The sequence below is a fragment of the Drosophila novamexicana genome, unplaced genomic scaffold (genome assembly GCF_003285875.2).
Source record: "Drosophila novamexicana strain 15010-1031.04,08,12 unplaced genomic scaffold, DnovRS2.1 tig00000009-arrow-pilon, whole genome shotgun sequence".
Lineage (NCBI taxonomy): Eukaryota > Metazoa > Arthropoda > Insecta > Diptera > Drosophilidae > Drosophila > Drosophila novamexicana.
Window position 1 is genome coordinate 2382335 of NW_020824766.1, and position 23000 is coordinate 2405334.

At 37.5% G+C, this 23000-nt stretch overlaps 1 protein-coding gene across 1 annotated transcript; it reads left to right on the forward strand.

Annotated features, from left to right (window-relative positions):
* The first annotated feature begins 9423 nt into the window (after nucleotides 1-9423).
* Nucleotides 9424-10518, forward strand: LOC115768851 (anaphase spindle elongation protein 1-like). The gene has a single exon (XM_030713554.1). It carries the CDS (start codon nucleotides 9424-9426, stop codon nucleotides 10516-10518), a length of 1095 nt encoding a protein of 364 aa, XP_030569414.1.
* Nucleotides 10519-23000: the final 12482 nt, after the last annotated feature.

Consider the following 23000-nt stretch of genomic DNA (forward strand, 5'->3'; position numbering starts at 1 on the left):
GTACCTATTTGGCCGCCTGCTGTTGCTGTTGCTGTTGCGTGGAGTTTTGTCGTTGTGGTGCAGGGTAGTTCTTGGTTCTGGAACGATGAATTCAAAACAATGTGGACCGCACGGCGGGCTGGCATCGGCATCACAGCATTTATGTCTATTAAACAAGTAATAAACTTCATAAATTTAACAAATTAGAATTATTAAATTTCATGTTTGTGACATTTTTAGCGACAGGCGCGTTCGCATTAACGTTAATGGAATTTTTCAATGGCTCACTCAGGCGAGCCGAAATTATTTATGGCACATAATTTGCCAAAGCTTTTGACTGGATTGCAGAAGTCAACCTGTTTCAGAGTTAATCTCTGGTAACAGGTAACTCCAATGCTCACTCGAATTTCAACCTCAAAGTCAAATCTAAACAATTGTTTTGTTACGGAAAATATAATAAATAAATTAAAATAATATCACGCTTAACATTTATGCGCTTGTAAACGTAAGTTGTTCATTGATCGAATGCTCATTATTCGGACAGTACTCATACGCCGCATCGTACGCTAATAAAGTCATCAACATGAATGGGAGCCCGACACATCGTGTCATGCGAAACTCTTTGAGTTGCAACCACAATACAGCGGTTGTGGCAGTAGCAGGCATTGACCGCGGCACCATCAGAACGCCACCTATTTCCAATTACCGCTGACGATGCATCAGCGTATGGAATGGTGTTTGGTTGTGCGAGCTTGCAACTGAAACTGGCGTTGGCACCGGCCATGATTGATTGCAACAAAACCAGATTTTGGTTGCTGTCATTTAAGCGCCAGCTAACTTTCGACATCGCCCCCATGCATTATTGACATGGCTGGCTCTGGGTTGCACGCCTGGCGGCAACTGGCTCGTTGCGTCCATAAGGCGTTACACAATTTAAATTACGAGCCTGCTGCATTTTTTAATTAAACACAAATTAAAAATTGATTGCTTTTTGTCGCCGTAACTCGCAGACGATATTGCGATGTGGAGCAGCCTGTAAGCTCGATATTTGTGGCATACTTTCAGGCGGTCACATATCAACGTCATATTTATGAATTTTGTCTTATTTGTGTATGTATATGTATATATATATATATATATAATTTTTTTTTTAAATATTACACATTTTAACACAATATAGAAAAAGTTGTGCAGCAAATTTGCCTATGCGTGCCACATGCAATGCGAAAAGTTTGAGTCTTTGGTGCTTCCGATTTCTTTCGCTTGTTGTATACATTTTAACTGCATTGCAAACCGGAAGTAAAAGGTTTTAAGCGGAAGTGCGCAGAGCTGTAACGACATGTGTTTGTGTGTAACCTATTCTATACGTACATGCATGCACATATACCTTGATGTAAGTGTTGTGTGTGTATTGGTAATTACATGGCTTGACTGTTAAATGTTGGCGTCACATGCAAACTCGCAAACGGTTTGTTTTTCGAACACCAAAAATTGTGCTGGAATTTAAAATACTCGTTAGTGCAGCAAAAGCGTCGAAGAAAGAATTCTATAAAAACTTGAGATTAAATTCTGTTACAAATATAAATATTACTTCATTTTGATAAGAGTTAAAAGCATGTTAATGCCATGTACTCTACTCTATATTTTATACTCGCATTGGTGCTGTCACTAGTAAAAAGTTTGATGACAATTCAATTAATAGGTAATTATAAAAATCACGTTAATGGTTACCTACTTTATTATTAAATATATATGTTGAATGTGTTTTTATACCCTGAACCCATTAAAAAAGGGCATAAGGGTATATTGTATTTGTGCGAAATCCAAATGTATGTAACAGGCAGAAGGAAGCATCTCCGACCCCATAAAGTATATATATTCTTGATCAGCATCAATAGCCGAGTCGATCTAGCCATGTCCGTCTGTCTGTCCGTCCGTCCGTTCGTCTGTCCGTCCGTATGTATGAACGCAAGGATCCAGAACCTATCCTATAAGAGCTAGAGACTTGACATTTTAGATGTAGATGCTTCTAGTTCCCGCGCAGATTGATCGATAATCGATAACTTACTCCGTTTCCAAGCAATCGATGCAAATCGATATCGATATCCTGTTTCTTGGGCAATGTTGGTAAATAATAAGAGCTAGAGTCACCAAACTTGACATATAGCTTCTAAAATAGAATATATAGATGTATTTGATGTTGGAAGAAGAGGGTTCAGGGTATCCCCTAGTCGGGAGCTCCCGACTAGAACCTCTTACTTGTTTTTTTTTTTGTCATTGCCCTTAATCGATCTTAATTGCATTAATTGTCTCGATCCAAACGCATAATGGCACAATTATTTATTTACATTTAAATGTGCATTCGTTTGCCTATTTTGGCATTTAATTAACGTGAATTTTGTTATGGAAATTAATTATTTTGAACGGACGGATGCATTTAAATTTAGTTCGGCGAAAAATATGAATGGCGACAATGTCAATATGTTGACTGCACGCACTTGATTAATAAAAACAAGAAAAAAGCAAAGGATGGCTTCCCAATAAATAAACTTATTTATGCGAATCACAGCATTGCCGGAATTATAATAATAATAATAATAATAATCAGAATATTAAATTAAAACATCGATAAGTCACACATTAATTAAATTTCAACTGAAGGCTCTGCATATCAGCCACAGAATCGATTTGCCCTTAGAAGCTTCACAGGACTCATCGAAATCGATATACTAAATGGGAACTATTACTTTGTGCTCCGGTTTAATAAACTCTGATTTGCTTGCTAGGAAAATGGTTTGCACAATTAGTGCCAGTTTCTTTACTTGCTGAGAGCAAGTTATTTGAAAATGCATATTACATGCGTTTAATGTTGCATAGTGTGCAACCATTTAAATACTCCTTGCTGAAATTCAATTCCCCCTAACGAATTTGGTGTGACTTTCGACCCTCGATCTCATCTCGTCTAGTCTAGTGAGTGCACTTGCTGCCAGTCGCCTGCTCCTGCAGCCCGTGGGAAGGAGCTTGACTACCATGCAAAGGCGGAAGCACTTAAATTGGGCGTAACAAAATGTCTGACACGCCAATTATTTTGCTTTTTATATAACAGACATACAGACAGACGGACAAGCAGACAGACAGACGGAACAGAGAGACTGGCATGTTTGTTGTTGTTGCCCATCCTGCTGTTGCTTTTGCTGTACTGCGTGTTAGTTTTTATACTTACGACTATGTGGGTGACTCGTAGTTGGGAGTTCGTCTTGTCTGTTGCTCTGCTTTTTAAGTGGTTTTATCGTTTACTTGTTTGTACTTTTTGTTACCCTACTCTACGTTCTTTTTAACCCACATAAACTGTTGCCTGTTATTGGCTTGTAGCCTTTGTTGGTAGACAAATATGCGTGGCAAAAGGGAAACTGCATTTTTTTTATGATAATAAGCCTGCGCTATGAGTTAGTTATTTATGCCTTTACCAATTACACGTTGCCTATTTGCAGGTCATTAATGGGAGAATACTTTCTTTTGGTCAAACAATTTCATGGCAAAATCGAAAGTGAACTTATTGCAACTATATATGCTTAGTATCAAATATAAAGCATGTATTGTTCAAGGATGTTTTCAAAAAATTTTTAATGAAAGTACTTAATTAAGAGTACGGAATAAATATCGGCTTTAATGAACTGTTTTGAACAATTCTTGATAATTCAAACTGAAAACCATTTAACCTATGCAATACATACACAAATTTTTTTCTGGTTGGCCCTTTTCAACATACGATAATTTTAGTTGTTCACTTTTGCTTTTGTTTGTTTTTAGAAGTTTTTGTAAACCGTTCTGTTGTTGTTAGTTAACAAAAGAAAAATAAAAGTAAATAAAAACAACAACTGCATATTGGAGTTTTCCGTTTTTGTTATATTACATTTTATATATGTAAATTGTTGAAAAGTTTTCATTTGAATTTAGTTTCGATTTTTTTGCAGCTATAATTGGACGAACATTTTTTAGCATTTATTGTTTATTTAACTTCGTTATTTTATTAATTGGTTAGTCAAAAAAGTTCAACAGTGTTTGTTACAAATCAGTTTTAACAAGACAAGTTGGCTTGACCTGCATCCATCCAGGACTAATTATATAAATAACATAGCCTATAATACACGCTCGTGTATTCATTTTTAATTGGGAAAATTTCATTTTTATGGAAGAATAAGAAGGAAGAGTAAGTTACACAAAAAGCAGATGCACAGACTGTCAATGTATTTCAGTAAAATAATAAGACCAAAAAGGATATTATCCCATCCAACCTACAAACACATCATATAAAAATCTATGCACATCCAATGTAGCTAGTAGAGGGGACACACACTCAAGTAATGAAATAGACTGTGTCTCCTGCAGTAACACCTTGTGTGTTGTACATAAATCAGCTCTATTGAAGCTTGTTTTATGCTTAAGACAGTGCGCCGTTGAGATATTCATGAGGTATACGTATAGGGATGGTCTTTTAAGTGCGCCTGCTGGCATATTAATTTCTGATTGCTTTGCTCACAAACACCTGCAGAACTTTTACAGCCGAATGCTTCCATAATAAGTAGTACACTGAGTCCTCACTTACTGTGTGTGCGAGTTAGCTGTACAGGGCATTAACTTGTACAGAGAAGTCTGTTTACCTTCGTTGGGCCTTCCCTCGTTGATTAAATGTGTGTGAGCGCCTGCTGCACACATGATGTGCCAGAATATTTGCTTACACTTGCTGTCAGCTCCTCTGCAGCTGTTCGAACTTTGTCTGTCAATCGTAGCAAGGGCTTGTTTAGGCAGTTCATTTGATTTCATGCTAATTCTAATTTGATTTCGTTGCATGTTGTTCAGGCAATTAGAAAATGAGCACATTTAATGTCAGGGCGTTTTACATAAGGTGAAACTTTAACTTTGCAGATCAAGAGCTCAAAAGTTCTCACACAACTTAAATTTCACTCAATATTCATGGCCAGCAATCCGTTAAGGTAATTTCCTCGGCACAGAGCTATTCATCTGTTGACCTACCTCAACAAGAACTGTTACAAATTAGCGAGCCGCTGTTTAGAATTAAAAGCTAAAACCCGAAATGTGTAGCTGCGATGCAGTTAATCACAGCGCCAATCGCCGTATTGTTGTCGTCATTGTCCTCATCGATGCGGTCGCCCTAGTCGTTGGCAATTGCAATCGGAATGTGGAAGTGGGATTCGCTATTGCTATAGCCCTCGCCCATGGATGTCATCCGTGCGGCGCTTTCATTATGCCAAGTTGGAGCAGAGCGCACATAGTTGCAATGGGCTCTTGTGGCTGCATTGGCCGCGGGACTATGAATGAGAAATTTTCAGAGAATTTGTACGCACGGCATAATTGTTGCTGTGCTGGCATTGTTGTTGCTGGCCAGGAACAGATTAAATCGATGGTCCACGAGCGGACACGAACGGAAATGCAAAAATGGCACTAAGCTGCCAAATGAACCCGGCGCACGACCATTGCCCCGCATCAATGACTGCAAAAATGTGAATGCAGTTTACCGTAAATTTACAATTTGCTTAAATTTACGACCACGTGAATGTATTCGCAACAAAAAATAGTCCAGCCCCTAGAGTTTACAATAATTTAAATTTGCACATTTGTCACAACGTTCCGATAATGCGGGCAATTTATTAGTTAAGTTTTCAGCAGGCATTTTTACAGGCTTTCATTAAGCTCATATCTAGTATATGTTTTATCATATTTATTTAAAGCCCATTTTAATGGTAAATAATAAAGGAATTTAATTGTATTTTGTATCTGTTATGACATCAAAGAAGATCTTAGTCTGTCTATTCATAAGCTTAAGGACCGTAAATAAAAGTCACTTCTCGTCCCTTCTTTGCCCTGGTCTACCTGTCCACCGGCAAGAGGCTCTTGAAAGTGAAGGCAACTATACACAGAGGTTAATAATTTGAGAATAATCAAATGGTATTCATTGCGCAGTCAAAGCTGTGCACCATTTCCGCTGATATAACAATAATCCACCATAATGAACACATGCATATTCATAACACACAGACTACACACACACACAGTCATACGCAGGTGTGTGCGAGCTGCTCTGCCTGCATGCGACATAAATCTTGGGCATATAAATCCAGGAAAAAACGAAAAATATACGGAAAAACTCCAACATACGCAGAAGACAGCAAATGAAAACTCACGCGCAGTTGTAAATAACCAAAAGGGGGGCGTGGCAAGTGCTTGGCATAGCAATCATGAACACCTAGCCGCCTATAAACGCAACTGTCGACGGTTTTTGCATTTAAATGTGCGCAATTTGCTCTGAGCGTGCAAAAAGTGAAAATAACTGACTGTTGCCTACTTGGCCGGGCAAGGCAAGAAAATGGTGTTAACGGATGTGAAACATGTGCGAACCCACAGCGAAATTTGTACAGAAACAGCAGCACGAACAGAAAAAAAAATATATAAAGAAAAACCTCGCACTGCCAGCGGAAGCACAAAATGAAAATGATAATAACAATGCTGCGGCGGGGGTTCAATTATTCGATATGCCGCGATTTGCATGGTAAGCATTTCATTTGACAGCGGAAGTTCATTAGCGCCAACCGAGGAGAAGGCAGACAGCTGCACAACAATCGACAATCGACAATCGACAAGGACTCAGCTGAACAATGTGTGCGACTCGATGATAAAAAACGCTAAACACTTAATTTGAAACCACAAAAGCTGGCAAAAGAGAAATGCACAATGTAACAATTGAAGTTCGCTTATTTCTCTGCTTTTTTTTTTTTTTAACAGAGTGGCCTTTATCAGGGTGCAATATTTAATGGGTTTCCTACATGACAGTCAAAGCTGTGTTGCGCTCACTAACGATTCATACATTTGTGGGGGGTAACGTGACTATTACATAAGGTTTGACATTCATGTGTGTTATGTTGCTTTATTTATTATTATTAAGATAGTATAGTTCATTATAACAAAAGAGCGCTAGCTCTATTTTAAATAATTAACTTTAATTTTGACTGGTTAAGTAGTATTCTTTTATCTAGGTTATAGAGTGAGACTAAGAATAGGTCGCTGGAAATGATTTAGGGAAATGGGTTCTTCTTATTTTTTCCAGTTTTCGGCAGGTATTTCGAATATGGTGTTATTATTTTTATTAATAATTTTGTAACTATCATAATTTTTTTAATTTCACTATTATTGTTTCCTGAAGCCACCAAATTTCTTCGCCAGCTTATTGAAGTCGACTATTGAGTCGAGCCAATCTAGCTGTGCCCGTCTGTATGTCCGTATGTATGAATGTTATGAACTGTAAATCCCATAAATATAAATGATTTAAATGAGACAACTACAATTGTAATGTTGTTGTCTTTTCGACTATACGAATATTCTATAGCACACTAAGATCAGCTGCTTAAAATGACAAAAATAAAATCAAGAACGGGTAAGAAACCAAGAAGTTATTAAAGAAAACATGCGGTTATGTTGGCTTTAAGGGCAAAGGGGAAGAATTTTTGTACACACTCGCACAAATACTCACACACATATGTATATACACACAAATAGAATTGCACTTGCACTTGTGTGCATGTGCTGCCATTTCAGTTATTTCTTCTTGGCATGCTTGTGAGGTATTAGGCGGAATCAAGTAACAGTTCGGTTAGTAGAAATTGCTAGTTCAACTTCGTTAGAAGCAAACTAACTTCTTTTTTTTTGTAATATTTTGTTTAATGTTGCACTTGATGTTAAGTAGTACAAGAACGTTCACGGGTTTGCCTAGTCGGACACTGTCGACATGAGCATAATTACTTGTTATTATTGTTATCAGTAAACGATTAGGCTATAAACTGTCAAGCTAACTAATTAAATACAAATTCTTTACAAGAGACTTGTGCAAAGACAGCTCTTTAACCCCAAGGTACTATGTGATTGAAGCCTGGATCCACGTTGTTCGATTTAAAGGCATTCAAATGTTTTGCAATATTTTACCTTTTTGTTGGATTCAGCAATACGTATTTTTCACCGGCATCTGTCTTCTCCTCATTTTAAAAATGTATGAATAATAAGGTATAATTAATTGGAGTGCGCACTTTTGACCACACAAGCATTTTAACTAGACTCTCTTGTCTTGCCCGTTTGGAATAGCGTTCGCCGCTGATAAAAGGATTCAGCGCAACTTTGTTTCACGTTAATTACGGTCGTGGTTTGGAATCGATTGAATTTGTTCTGTGGCTGATTCCTCTTTTTTAATTTTTTTTTTTTTACGGTGCACATTTAAATCACTGCCACAGGCTCTTGGTCTGCGAAACTTAATACGAACGTCCATCATAGTCGTCACTATCGGTCTCACAGCACGGCAGCTCCTGATCCAGTGAATGCATAATCCACTTGGCTGCCAAATGCAGCATTCGCTTCAATTGAATTAAATAATGTGTAGGGCTTGATGCTTGTGTGTGTGTGCATTTTATATGCTCTTAACTTTTGATTGTTCCTTTTTTTTCTGTTGGTAATTGTTTTAGCTCGTGGCCAAATTGAAAATAAAACTCGTTTTTTTTTTCATTATCTGAACATTATTACCTGAGTTTTGTTTTGCGGCATTTGTCCACTTGATTTTTGCCATTTTTCAACGCTGCGAGCTTTTTTGGCACCTAAAACTTTTGTTTTACATTTAAAATGTAGAGAAAATATTATTTTCAAAAAAGTACATTGCAGCTGTGAAAATGCATTTGACAGGCAGATAAAGGAAAATATATAATACCGAGCCTATGTTTTGTATATTATTTTGTTATCTGGAAGATAAACAGATCCGATCAATGGGTAGTTAGGGGTTAAGGGTAGGTATAGCCGTGTTTAATTTGGCCAGCATTGTTTTCGGTTTCATCAAGTGATGGTCTAAGACGTTTAACAATTGGAAGAAGCTATTCATATTTGTTGTACGACATTCTCCTGACCATGCCTCAACACCAATGTCAATTTTGTTCATTTGGTTCTCTGTGATGATTACAACATGCATTACAGTGTGTTCTGTTCGGAGTTGTCTCATCTTTGTACACAGTCATCTATTCTAAACGATTTAGCAAGTATATAGATAAGCCTGTAGTCTTAGTTTGTGTTCGTTTTGCGCGCCAAGGGAGGTACTTTGAATTGTGATTAAGAAAATCAAACAAAAACACATGTAAATTTAAACATGTATGAATATATATATGTATATTTTTAAATTAATACACATACATTAAAGTTCCATAAACAGACTCATGCATAAACATCCAAATATAAAATGTCCCTAGGTACACACATATCTGAATTAGTACAAGAAAATTTAAATTTTCCCATAAGTTTGTTGTTTGACTATGAAACGAGCATAGCATTGAATTTGCTTTCAATAGTTAACCTTTCACAAAAGTTAAAACACAATTTGTCGTACGATAACACTGAATTATGGGGGATGCAGATAAGAGCAAGATAAATGTTGATATGCTTTGCGAGATGTGGGAGCAAATGCAGCACAGGTTTGAAATGGATATTCGGGTGCTACTGGACAAGTCCAAATGGTTGGCCGTGCAGCTGACCAAAGTGGTTGACACTCCACCAGAGCCGATTAAGAGGCTGCGGTCGCAACAGAAATTAAAGCTGAACCATTTAATGATCCACCTAACGGAGGAGCTGCAGCGGCAACGTGACAAGGCAAGTGCCAAAAGGCGGCTACAGGAGTGGAACAATAGCTTGGACAAGATGCGCTTTAAGATCCGCGTTCTATCGGAAAGTTTGTCAAAAGTTGGTATTGACGTATTAGCCATGCAAAATTTGTGTGAAACGCAAGACAATTCACAGCAAAACTTCGAGCAGCTCAGTCAGGCGCTGCAACAATGTGAAGCTCTGCGTGCCCAAAATCTCTCAGTTCTCATCGATCAGGTGCGCACGGAAATTAATCAATGGTGTGATCTGACATTGCAATATCCAACAGTAGGAAACTATCAAAAGGATTGCTGCAACGAGGAACTCTTGGTGTTATTAGAGGATCAGCTGGCAGATATTAAGGAGTATTACAATAGTAACAGATCAATCTTTGAGCTCTACGCCAAACGCGTCAAACTTTGGACGCGCATGGCGGCGCTTGAGGATAAGGCCAAAGAACCCAATCGCTATCACAATCGTGGCGGCGCTTTGCTCCGGGAGGAGCGAGAACGTAAAATTATCAGCATCAAACTGCCACAGATCGAGCAACAACTGAACGAGCTGGTGCAGACCTTTGTGGAGCGCACGAAACAGCCGTTTCTGGTGCAAGGAGAGGAAATACTCGGACGCATTGCTACCGATTGGGATGACTATCGATTGGCCAAAGAGCAGGAAACTATTGCACGCAAAAAGGCAGCAACTGATTCCGTATTGGAGCCCCCTAGTTCAACGCATTCCGGCGTTATTTCGCTTCGCAAGACGACATCGGTCCCATATTTCAATTCCACAACAGTTAACACAGTCTCTCCGTGGGCTGTTAAACAGCAGCCAGACAAGCAGAGAGAACGTTCAAAGTAGTTGACCCTCTTTCTCCCACTTCCTTCCATTAAGTGCTGTCTTCGGTCGGCAGTTTCTTTGAATCTAGTTATAAATTAGTTGTACAGGGTTTTGTTAATACAACTTATAATCTGAATATTATTAAGTAAGGAAAAAGCCGACAACACAAATAAATAAGTATAATAATAATGATTTGAATATAAATGCAGCTGCCACAAACTGCAGGTAACACACGGAAAAATGACAAAAAACGTAAAAGAAGGGTTTACAGTCTTGCATTTATGGGCTAATTTTCAAAATATTTCGGCCAAAACTATTAACCGTTGTTGCAGTATGATAACTGGCATTAAATTGTTCTTTGCCTTAGTTAAACGAAACCCGAATTATACTTTAGGAGCTTCAAAACTACCCCAGTTCTAATACTAAGCTGTCATCCAGCCATTTTGACAGGCATTTGGCAATTTCAGTGCTCGCCACTAATCCAGACAAACTCGGCTTAATTACTTACAAGCAAATTGAAGCCATAAATAAGTAAAATTCGGCAATGGCAGCGTTGAAACGAAAACTTCAGCGCCCGATCAATGCGAACGAGCGGGGGGAGAGCAGTCGAACCTAATGCCCATATTGATAACATAAGCTGCATAATATACGAGGCGGACGTACGGGGTTAAGATTGGGCAGCAGGTCACTCAATCAGCAGTCGAATTGTGGCTGCGTCTTGAGTTCAGCTAAGTCGTATCGATTCGACTTTTGATTGATACGCTGGTTAGTTGTGTTTTTGTGTGCTGGCCCAAAAAACGCACACGCGTTGTCAGGTTGGTTATTTGATTAGGTCAGCGCATAAATCCCCGTAAATAAAGTTGGAAAGCTGGCGCGCGGCTGGCTCATCGTATCAATTTTAATAAATTTACACATGCTCCGCCATTAATTTCAGTTAATTTGCAATTTTTCATGCCTACCGCAGGACATTTAGCGCTGGGTACGCCGTGTGCTCCGCTTCCGCCATTTGGCCTTCATGCTTACCTTTTGCATATGCCAGCCGTACATCAATGACATACAGGCGAACGGCAGAGTCGTAAATATTCACGAAGGCAGCCAATATGTTTACACGCACACGATTTCAGCGCCTGAGCGGTTTTAGGCTTCCGCATTTGCTCTTTGGTCTTGTGAATTTCCGGCCCGGCCCGGCCCCAGGCAGCCCATTCGATGGATCATAAATTCTCCGACGTGTCGTAATTCTTCAACGAGCTCTCCAAGTGGGCGGAAGCAGCGGGGCAGCAGCTACAAGTTATTCGGCTTATTGGCGCTTTGCTGAAGCGATTTGGCTAATAGTTGGCGAAAGTTTTGCCGTCTGCAGTAAAAGACATCCAACTTTCACTGAGCTAAATATTAAAATTGTCAAAACTTTGAGAACATCTTCAATATGCTAGTGCTTACTGTACACACAAACATAACGAGAGAGCTTGAAAGCTTGGGCAATTACTTTAGGTTCATCCAAGCAGATATAAAGTTTTCTCTCTATTTTTCTTTTTTAACCAATAGATCGCATCTTTTTATGATAACTAACCCGGAATTATATGATTTATATTATAATATTTTGAATAAAGAAGGATAATTCAACCAAAATTAATGCTTTCGTCGCAACTTGTGCGCTTAGTTTTTGGTTTGTTGCGTGCTACCAAGTTTTATGTGTGGCAGCGTGTTTATGAATTTGCCCAAGAGGAATCCATAACCCGAAACAGCTCGGGACTAGTTAAAATTTGTGTTGGTAAGGTGCTTAACTCATTTGAAATTAATTAAAAAGCTGTCAAGAGCAGATGGAGGGGCGATGTGTACCATTGGAGGGGGGTGTGTGGGTGTTAGTGAGGTACATTCAACTTGAAGCCATTGCAAATAACACGCGTTACGTATACGCGTTAAGTATACGCATTGTAGGGCATTGACGGAAGAACGAAAGGCAGTCGGCCGAAGGCAGGCGGCAGGAAATTACCAGGTGAGTCAACAGTTTGTTTTTTTCTTCTCATATTTTGCAGCTCCATTATCAAGAAAACCTTTTAAAGCGCATAACAATAACGAAAATTTGAAAGAGATAAAAGACGTACGTGGGCCGGCAACGGAAATGATTATATCTCCTTGCCAGGCCAGGTGGAGGGCTGCCATTGTTGGCAACATTGTTGTCATTGCGAGCCATTGTTCCATTGCCGTGGCATTGCAATTTTCATTTGGTCGGCCGTGTCTGGCCAATGTCCTACACTTGCGCCGTTATCAGTGACAAACGGCCAGGTCGTAAACTGAGAAAACGAACCGGCGAAATCAAGCAACACGAGCGCAATTTACACATTTAAAATTCAAATAAAGTCATTTGCATGCAGACACAATGTGTAGAGCCGTAGAACAGAGGAGAAGCGGTCCAGCGGAGCAGCTGGACAATGTCGCAACATACATATGCGAATATTTTGACCGTCTGACCTTTGAACTCGACCCAGGCTGCCAGCAAAATGGCCGTCTGCTATTTTTGCTTTTTCAACATTTGTCATCATTAGTCCCCCGGCCCAACAGAACTGTCAAAAAAGGTAGGCAGGATAATGAAATGGCAGCTCTGGATGGTGACTGGACTAGAAACTGCTATCAGAATGGACTGAAAGTGGGAGGATTTCATGTCAACAAGGATAGCCAAAAAATGTACAACGTTTGCATAAATGTTATAAAAGCACACCTGCAAATTGAAGAAAAATCTCAGAACTATAAATCACTAAAAATGTTGACCTTCAATTCAAATAAGTAACTTGATTCTGCAGAGAGAGAGAGAGATAGAGAGAGAGAGAGAGAGAAAAAGCTCTGTGAAAATGTATGCTGATATGAGTATTAAATTAATTAAAATGTAAAGAAGTGCAATACAAATACAAATATTGAGTTTATTGTGTAAAAAATTCAATTAAACAAATAACAACTCTTTCTGATGACTTTGCTGACACATTACTGCCCGTAATGGCCATACTCAATGATTTATTAACTGACTCCATTGAGATTTTCAACCATTTTGGCCATTTTTCATTTCGGTTTGGCTTGCAGCCCGCATGACTTCGGCAAAGGCAATGGCAAAGGCTTTCTGACAATTTTGGCTAGCAAGTAAATATTATTTTTCTACTTCTCACCATGTGGCACGCACGAAATATGGAAAATTCAGTCCGACTGGTCCAGACTCTGATGCCATGTCCAAAAAGTTTTCACTGTACAGACGCATATGTACGCACACACACACACACACACACACACACACACAAGCACACACATACGCACAGAAATGAAAAAGGGAACAAAGAGCAATGCTCACACACTTACACACTTACAGTTTGTGCCTGTTTATTCAATCAACAACCGACAACCTGATAAGAGTGGAACAGGAACTCAGACGGCACGGTAATGCCACAATGCAAAAACACATGACAAACGCAAGATGACAGTTGCCATGTTAGAAAATGTCACACAACCTCACATATGTGTATTTGTGTGTGTGTTTGCGGCTGAGTTTTTCTTCCTTTTTTTTTATTTTATATTTGTTGCCAGGTGGCTTGCCAGGGATCCAAAAGTTTTTCTGCCATTTAAATCATGTCAGTTTATCTAAGCAACACCTCACAATCCACCCTCGGCAACAGTTGCCACGCCCACAGCTACGCCCCGCATAGGCGCCTTTAGATTGTGGCCACAACATTTTTCCGCTGTTTTTGGCATCTTGTCAAGTTTGCCATCAGTGGGCAACAATTTTGTGTTTCTCCCTGTACGTTGTTTTGACTGACTTGCAATTTCCATTGCGTGTGGAGCGAACATAAAACATTTTCCCCACCAACTTTTATTTGTATACAAAGTATACGAAGTACTTGAGTATAACTGCGATTTTGTTGGCTAGCTCCAAAGAAAACAGTAGAAGTTTAGATGGCATTTTTACAATTTTGTTGATTATAATTGTCTGAAGTTAGGCTCAGCTTAAAATAGTTGAACCCACTTTGTAAATTGAATGGAATAAGTGAAATACTAAACTAAACTCTATGACTATTCAATTGTCAGCAGAAATATCTAAATACACAATTTAAACAATTATTTTAATTCTAAATTGCAAAGCAAAAGGATATCAAATTATTGACAAAGGTTATGCAACTGGTGAACGGAATGCATTGACGAACAGATGCTAATTAAACAGAAACAGTTAATTACTCAGCTTAAAATGAATACGCATAGTGTGCTACTGCAAATAATGTTTGTTAAATTAATTGCAAAGTCGTCATAGTAATTTAACAATAAATATGACCATGTTAAATGTTGTAAATAAGAATGGAAAACGCACAAAACTGTCAGCGCACAGGATGAACTATTACTGAAGCTGGACACATGAGACAGGACAACAATCAACTGAATGTGCGACAATGTGAGTATGTCTATGTGTTTGTGTGTGTCAGGGCAGTCACATGCTCATTCGCATTTAAAATTAATTATACGCCGAGTGTTGCAGCCAACAGCTATGCATCATTCGCTTAAGCGCCTCATTTACTGACCCACTGCACTGCGTGGATGAGCTGCAGCTAAGAAATGCGGAGAGCAAGTGGGAAAAATGTATGACCACACTTTAAATTCACTTTAGTATCTAATTAATGAGAGCTGGCTCTTCATTTGGCTTGTTTAATGCGCACTTGCAGTCCAGTCTCATTGCGTATCTCTTGTTTCTTGCCTTGGAGATTTATAGACGTGCATGGGCGGCTCATAACATTCTGTCACACTACGTATTTATTAGTGTTATTTATTTAAAACCAACTAAATAGAATTTCTACAAATCATAAATTGGCCTTAAACTCTTGCATAAACATAACTAAAGCTCTTATTGCACATTTGTTTGTTTCTCATTAAATGGTTTATTTATGTTTACTTTAACATTTTAAGGTTGACTTCAGAGCTGTCAATCAAAAATAAATACATAAAAGGATTTGACGGCACTTTAGCCAACTGTGTGGAATAATTAAATGTTAAACATTAAAATTCAAACCAAAAACTGCCAACAGAAAGTCCAAGACACATATTAAACTATAGACAACAAGAGTGGAGAGCTGCAATTGCCTAAAAACATATCTCTAAAGTATCTTCCAATTTCGTTAATTAACTATTATTCATAATGCTTTTAAATAATTAAAGAAGATGTAGAATGAATGCTTAAGCAGTTTGTTTTAAGAGCAACCTAGTTAATTAAAATATTGTTTAAATTTAAAGCATTAACTAACAAACATATTTGTCATGTAAACAAAGTTTAAAACATGTCAGTATCAGGCTTAAATAAATATATATATTGTGGCATTTGTGAATTAACCCCGCAAGAAAATTGAAAGCGTATCGAGAACTCAGCCACGCGGTCAATGTGGCAAACAGCGCAAACAAAAGTTTTTTTTGTTGTTTGTGGAATTGTGTGTATGGGGCCATAAAATAGAAATTAGTTGCAATTGGAGTTTGCGTTTTGCTTTTGGTTTTACGGTTTTGTTGCGGTCGATTTTTCTCTGACCATCGTCATGTAGCTGCAGCTGCTGCCCGAACAGACCGTGTCCCCTGCCACCATATGGCCAGTTTCAGTCCAGCTGTCTGACCAGCTTGCATTTCCGCTTTGGATTGCCGGAGGGCAAACTATTTGGCTGCGTTGAAACTCAAAATCTCACATACTAATTTAGAATTCTTTTGCATGGTAATGGACTACAGGGCAGAGCATCATTTGTTGTCCCAAAAAGTTCAGCTGGTCAATATATATTTCAGTTGATTTCTGGTTTGCTGAATCTGTTCAATTTTATGGCTTAAATATGCACGCCGGAAGTGCGTGTTAATCGAACGGAACAGGAAGTACCATCTAATGTTCATTGGAAAATTCATTTGAGTTTGAATCAGTTTATTGATTTTATTGTAATTAAAGATACGAATAGCAGACCATTCTATTTGTTCGTTGGAATTTTGCTTGTATATGTAGTATAACCAGCTATGAGCAGGGGCATAGCTTGCCGGACAGGCTGAAAAATTTTTCCCCCACCGGGTCGGTGATTTCCCATTACTTTTCTTTCTGTCCTATCTACTTAACACTCTTTATCTAACTTACATTGCTTTACTTTATTAACAATTCTTCTTACTTTCATTTTTCCTATTTATTGTATTTTCTTTATTAATATAGCAAATTAAGATTATTTTAATGCTACTTGAAAACACTTTTTTCCTACTTACAACCTTCTGCTTAGATGTAGGCTCTAATAGCGTCACTGACAAAATTAGCTGTGAAAAGGGGCACAGCTGGCCGGACTGGCAAATAAAACACCTCCATCGGTCGGTGATGCTATTTAGAAAATTGTATCCTTTAACTAGGCTTTTAGCATAAAATTCTATTGTATATTCTATTGAATAATGAGGAAGACACTCGTTTTGTCGACCATTAATAAATAAATAAATAAATTAAATTAAAAAAAAAAAATAACATTTGTAATTTGATTCGACAATTGATATAGCTTTAAGTTGAAATGCAATTCCGAATTTAATCGGTGCTATTATCTCTAATTGATTGGCAGTTATTGCCACGGACATTTCTATTCCAGCTAATTATCAAAATTGAAAGCAGCTATACTCGATGGGCCGCAAACCCATTTAAGCAAATTGTTTCCAAATACATCAGTTATGGTCGTTAGAGCTACATCAAATGATGGAGTCCAATGCATATTACGTATACGCAGAACAATTATCAGTGCATGAGATGTCATTGTTGTATTTTCAGAGAATTTATGATTAAATTTGATTTCCTAAACTTTTTTTTTCATTAAGTTTCCTCTAATATATGCTCTCCGCAATGCTCGTGTGTCGCATAAATCTTACAAACAATCAATAAATATCCATTGATTGTTTTGATGACTTTTGTGCCCCCGAAAAAAAGTTCGCTTGACCGCAATATAAATATGTCTGCACATGGCAATCAATAAAATCAAACAAATATTTTTTACGCCATTCCAAATTGACACAAGCAACAAATCAAAAAGCGCGTCCATCAATATAACGTTTACCGCACACACACACACACACACACACACACACTTCCAGCGACAAATACATGTTGCCCAAAAGCCAAATACAAGCGCCACACGAGACACTTGACTGCCCCCAAAAATATGCAATGTTTTCTTTTTTCTTTTATTTTTTTCACATTTTAGCAGTTTTGCCTGGCACAGCTCGTCCCCGATTTGTAGGACACATATTTTTTTGTGGGTCAGAAAAATGAAAAGAAAAATGCTTTAGGCATATGTACAACACATCATTTTTTTGATAGTCTCATTTTTACGTTTATCTGCCATTATTTTCATTGGTGAAATGCACCTGTATTACAATTTTTTGTGCTCAATGACCTGACAACTGGCAACTGGATGGTCCGCTTGGTTATGCCAATTAGCTTTATCACTTTTCGTGGTATTACACGGCTGTGTATTCTACCACGTAAGTCCTTAAAGGCATTAAAAACTTTTGAAATTGCTTTATGCTAAGCCATAAGTGCTTTATGTTCATCCATTATAAGTCAATCTTTGGACACGATTCGTCGTGCGGTTGCAGAAAATTCAGAGAGTCAGAGTCTGTTAATGCTGTTCGCTTCTGTTAGCTCCAGGGTATATCATAGCCAAGCACATGCCACGGGGTATTTCCTGTTTTTTGGCGCAATTTCGCGATATTTAAATAATTTTCAAACGTGACAAATTGATTTATGTATGCATTAATTGGCCCAATTTATTTATAGGTACATAAATTCATTTATTTTATTTTACGAGTCTTTTTGAGGCAGCACATTTCAATATTGAAATGATTAAAATTGTGTTCACTTTATGTACATGCTTTTCACTTGCCATTTAATGAATCGCTGTATTAAATATTAAAAGCGCAACCAATCACTTTAGAAACACTTTGTGGCCAACGGATAAATCCCACAAATGCTATTACTGCATTTATAAAATAACGAACGGCTTTCCTAGTTTGTCTGACAGTACAAAAATAAATACAAAAAATACAAAAAAAAAAAAAAAAGAAAGAGAAACAGCATGAAAGCTTTTATCTTGCTGTGATATCATTCATTTCCACGCGGAAATCAGCTTAAATTATTTGCAAAAATACGTGGATTTATATAAATATATATATTTATATAAACGATTGCGCGGTTAGACTTAAATATGGTTTTTTCATTGCACAATAAACACAATAAATAAAATACCAAAAATATAAAAAATCCCCTGTGTATACAAAAAATGCGCTTAAAAGCTTTGAGCCAGCCAGCGTTTTATACAATTTTTGAGCTTACCAGCATATTGATGACACAAATTCAAATGATAAAAGTAAACCATATTGGGTTATTTTTATATCCTTTACCCATTGACAATTGGTTGAAGGGGTATAATGATTTTGTGCAAACGCTTGTAACAGCGAGAACGAAGCATCTCCCAGCCCACAAAACTATGTTTATTCGTGGTCAGCATCAATTGCCGAGGCGATCTAACCATTTCCCTATGTCTGTCCGTTAATCCGTCCGTCTATGAATAGGTATGTATGAGCGAGTCGCTCTCAGAAACGATAAATGAAAGACAAATTTTGAACGTAGAGTACGATATGCCCGCATAGTAAGAGTTTTTTCCGATAGTCGATAACTTTCCCTGCTTCCAGCCAATCGATAAAAATCGATATCAAATCCTGTTTTTTCAGCAAGTCTCTTAGGTTTTAAGAGCTAGAATAAGTAAGCTACACAAGTAGCTTATAAAATAGTATATATAGATCAACTGAACTTTGTTTTATAGCTAGGGTATCAGGGTATCCGCTAGTCGTGTACTCCCTAACAGAGTACACTTACTTGTTTTGAAGTGCGCTTAATAGAATTTATTATAGCGTTTTGTATAGCTTATACCGTGTCACTTAAAAAGTGCAACATGTGTAATTCGTATCCAACTATACCACAATTCCATCTTTATCTCGTATTCGTTTATTGAGTAGATCCCTCTTAGAGTTGTCTCTGTTTTCATTCGCCGGTCAAACAAAAAAAAAAGGGGAATTATTTAAAGGAAGCGTTTATTTCTGCCGTATCATGTTCACCTTTGATTGATTTTACTAACCACTTCAAAAATTAATAATAAATTGGCTGGCTTCTTACGGCTTCTCAAATTGCGCAGATAATTGAACTTAAATGTTTAAATATTGCTTGTGCTTATTACCTCAACAAACAGTTGCAAATTGCAAATTGTTTATTCTTTTTTCCACTACCGCCTTGAGGGAGTGGAAATTATGCTAAAAAATGTGCTGTGAGTAAAAATAAACAGCGAAAAATGGGCAAACAGAACGCACAGTTAAGCGAACAATTCCCATTCGTACATATTTTGTTCAATAGTTTGAACTTTTCTTAAGGTTTTGCTCTCTTATGTCTTCTAAATCAATATTTAAGCATTAACCATTTAAAACATGTTTGTTTACTGCAGCTTTTCATTAAATTTGTTCAGTTACCCCACATCCGCATCGTTTGAAGCTAGTAATTTAATATTGCCACCCCATCATTTTGTATATATAAATTTCCTCGCTTATGCTGTTTATTTAACTCATTTTGCATGTTGACTTTCATGCGCGTAATTTTTATGTCAACAAGCCTCATGTTGGGGGCGCCCCTGTTCAGCCCTACACGCTCTTTTTAGAGCGCCAACTAAGCAGTTTTTAATGAATGAGCCACAAAATTACCTGGGTGTGTTAAGCAGCAAAAACACTCATTTCGCCAGTGCCAAAGGTCAAGTGCTCGGCCGTTAACATGTTGGAATTTGCGAAAATTTAACTTTTGCATTGGCCAACTAATCCAATAAACGCGTTGAGTTAACATAATATTCGCATTTTTACCATATTTTAAGCCCTCTAAAATTAGATTTGTGTGTGCGTGTGTGTGTGTGTGTGTGTTTGTGTGTAAGAGCAGCTGTTGCTGCTATTGTATTTTATGTACTTTCTTATGCACATATGCGACGCATAGTAATTAGAAATTTAATTGGATTTGAAAGAAAATGAAATTTTAATGTGTTAGCTAGGCAATTACATTAAAAACAAGCACAGACACACACACACACACACACACGAAGTCATAGTCACCTACAGGCGTACACAGAGCTTAGCAAATACATGAATAATAAAGTAGACATCGTGCACAGGTGAAAAGCAAAGACAAATGGAAAAAAAATATGTGTATTCCAACCAAGTACAACTTACATTAATTAGCTGAAAACTAATTTGAAAATATTGCGCACACGACATGCCTGTCAGCAGCATATCAAAAAGTTTACACGGAATATGTGTGAAATTTGCCAACTGCGACACTCCGCTGATAAAGACAAACATTTGGTTATTGAAACGCTGCTGGCAGCTAACAATTTGTTCATATTTCTAAATCACATATAATTTAACTGCCCAACGATAGGTTACTGATTGACAAGCTGTAGCAAATTCAATAGCTTGAAAACAGTAATTAAATTTAGCCCAATAAACATTCGCGTTTGTGAATTGTTGCTCTGGGTGATAACACTTCGTAGCACAGGGAGCCTACATTAGTGTGGACACATTTCAATGTGGAGCAACAACAACAACAACAACAACAACAATTAGGCACTACGCCATTTTGGTGCTTACAGGAAACTCTACGGAAAATTTTAAAGAGGCGCAAAATCAAAGCACGCACAAAATTATAATTATTTCATGTGTGGAAAATGTGCGGAATACACAAACAGAAAACCACGCAGCCAAATCCGAGGTGCAAACGTAAAGTTTCTGAAAAGTCCAACAGAGTCAAATGTATATTAGGCATAAAAAAACGTTTAAGTATTGTAAAATAAATAATGAAAGTTTAAGTTCATATAACTTGAATTTTATACACTTATTTCTAATCTTCTGCGTTTTCAGGCCGAGCAAACTGAACGGGCAACCCCTTAAAAAAGTTTGAATTTAATTTCATGAAAATTAACAGAGTGTGTCGCATTTGTGCTTTACATAATGCAGGTTAAATATGAGCTATGGGGTGGGGGGTGGGGGGAGGCATGTTGGAATAGATGTGCGAATACAGTTTTACGGCAAGCACACATGCACACACATGCAAAATATACATGTGTACTATGGTAATCATCTATCAAACATTACGTTGTTGTAGTCGTGCCTATCCGCCGTATCTCCCCACCGTTACGTTACGTTATCCACTTGCATTCGTATCTACGTTTATTTTAATTGTTGCTTTTGATATGCAAAATTGTTCACATTTTATTATCTACGGTACGCAGGTTCTTTTATACTTGGTCCGGTTTTTGGTTTTTGTGTGTTTGGGTGGCTCGTTGACAAAATTGAAATATAATTTTCCGCAGTTTAGACCGAACATAATAAAAATGCATTTGGCGAGCAATTAAAATGGCTCTGAATTTTAATTAAAATTGCGCATACGCCATGTGAGCCATTACCCAGTGTTCGCTACAGCATTTCGGGCAGGAAGAATATTCATTAAAATGAATGAAAATGCACAATAAACAAAACTAAAATATCTGTATCAACGCAAAACTGAAAAATTGCTCTATTAGTAGAAATTTTTCACATCGATAAAGGACCAAAACTGCATTTTCTCGCTGCTTAGTGTTAGCTCTAAGCCGAATCGGAAAATAACAATTAATATTTTTAGTATTTATTTATGAGGCTCATCGAACTGAGAACTAAGTAAATACTAACATAAATAATAAATCCACTCAAACGAATTCAGCTCAACAAAATGTTAGCAAATAGCAACAAATAGTAAAAATTTAGTAATTAAAAAGTTAATCGTAGCTTAATGCTGTTACAAATATAACTAAAATTATATGCTTAATTGACTCTTGGCAGTTTATGCAATGCACAATAAATTAATAATAAATATTTGCATGATTCAATAAGCATGCATTTTATTAATTATTCTATTAAAATTAATGAATTATTCAAATGAAATCCCTATTGTTACGACAGTTGGTAAAAAAATATCGAGGTGAATTAACTTTAAATGGAAAATCAGCTGCAGCATTTGACATTTTCCGGCCGTTTGTTAACCACTTTTTGCTGTGGCATAGACTACTACAAATTTGGCTTAAATTAATGACTGACAGCGGGAGACTTGCAACCACATTATCAGACTACAGAATGTCAACTAAAAAAAAAAACTAAGAGAAATATAAGGGTTTCCAATGGTGGCTTTGGCTTTTATTGTTTAACTCGCAGCTGCGTTGACTTTTCCATACAGATTTACAGAAATTGTTGTTTGAGCTGCCTGATGGCAACTCTACGGCTGTATCTAGGATTTTGCAGCTGTGCAGGACAATGGAAGCAGGCAGAATTATCTAGCGATTTTGCCGCCCACTCGTGTGCAGCTGCATTTGTATCCCTGCTCAACGCTATAGGGATGTATTTGATATCTATGTGGCTGTGCCTGTGGCTGT

Bases quoted from the DNA above. Each gene is read 5' to 3' on its own strand.
- LOC115768851 (XM_030713554.1), top strand. From the start codon at position 9,424: ATGGGGGATGCAGATAAGAGCAAGATAAATGTTGATATGCTTTGCGAG.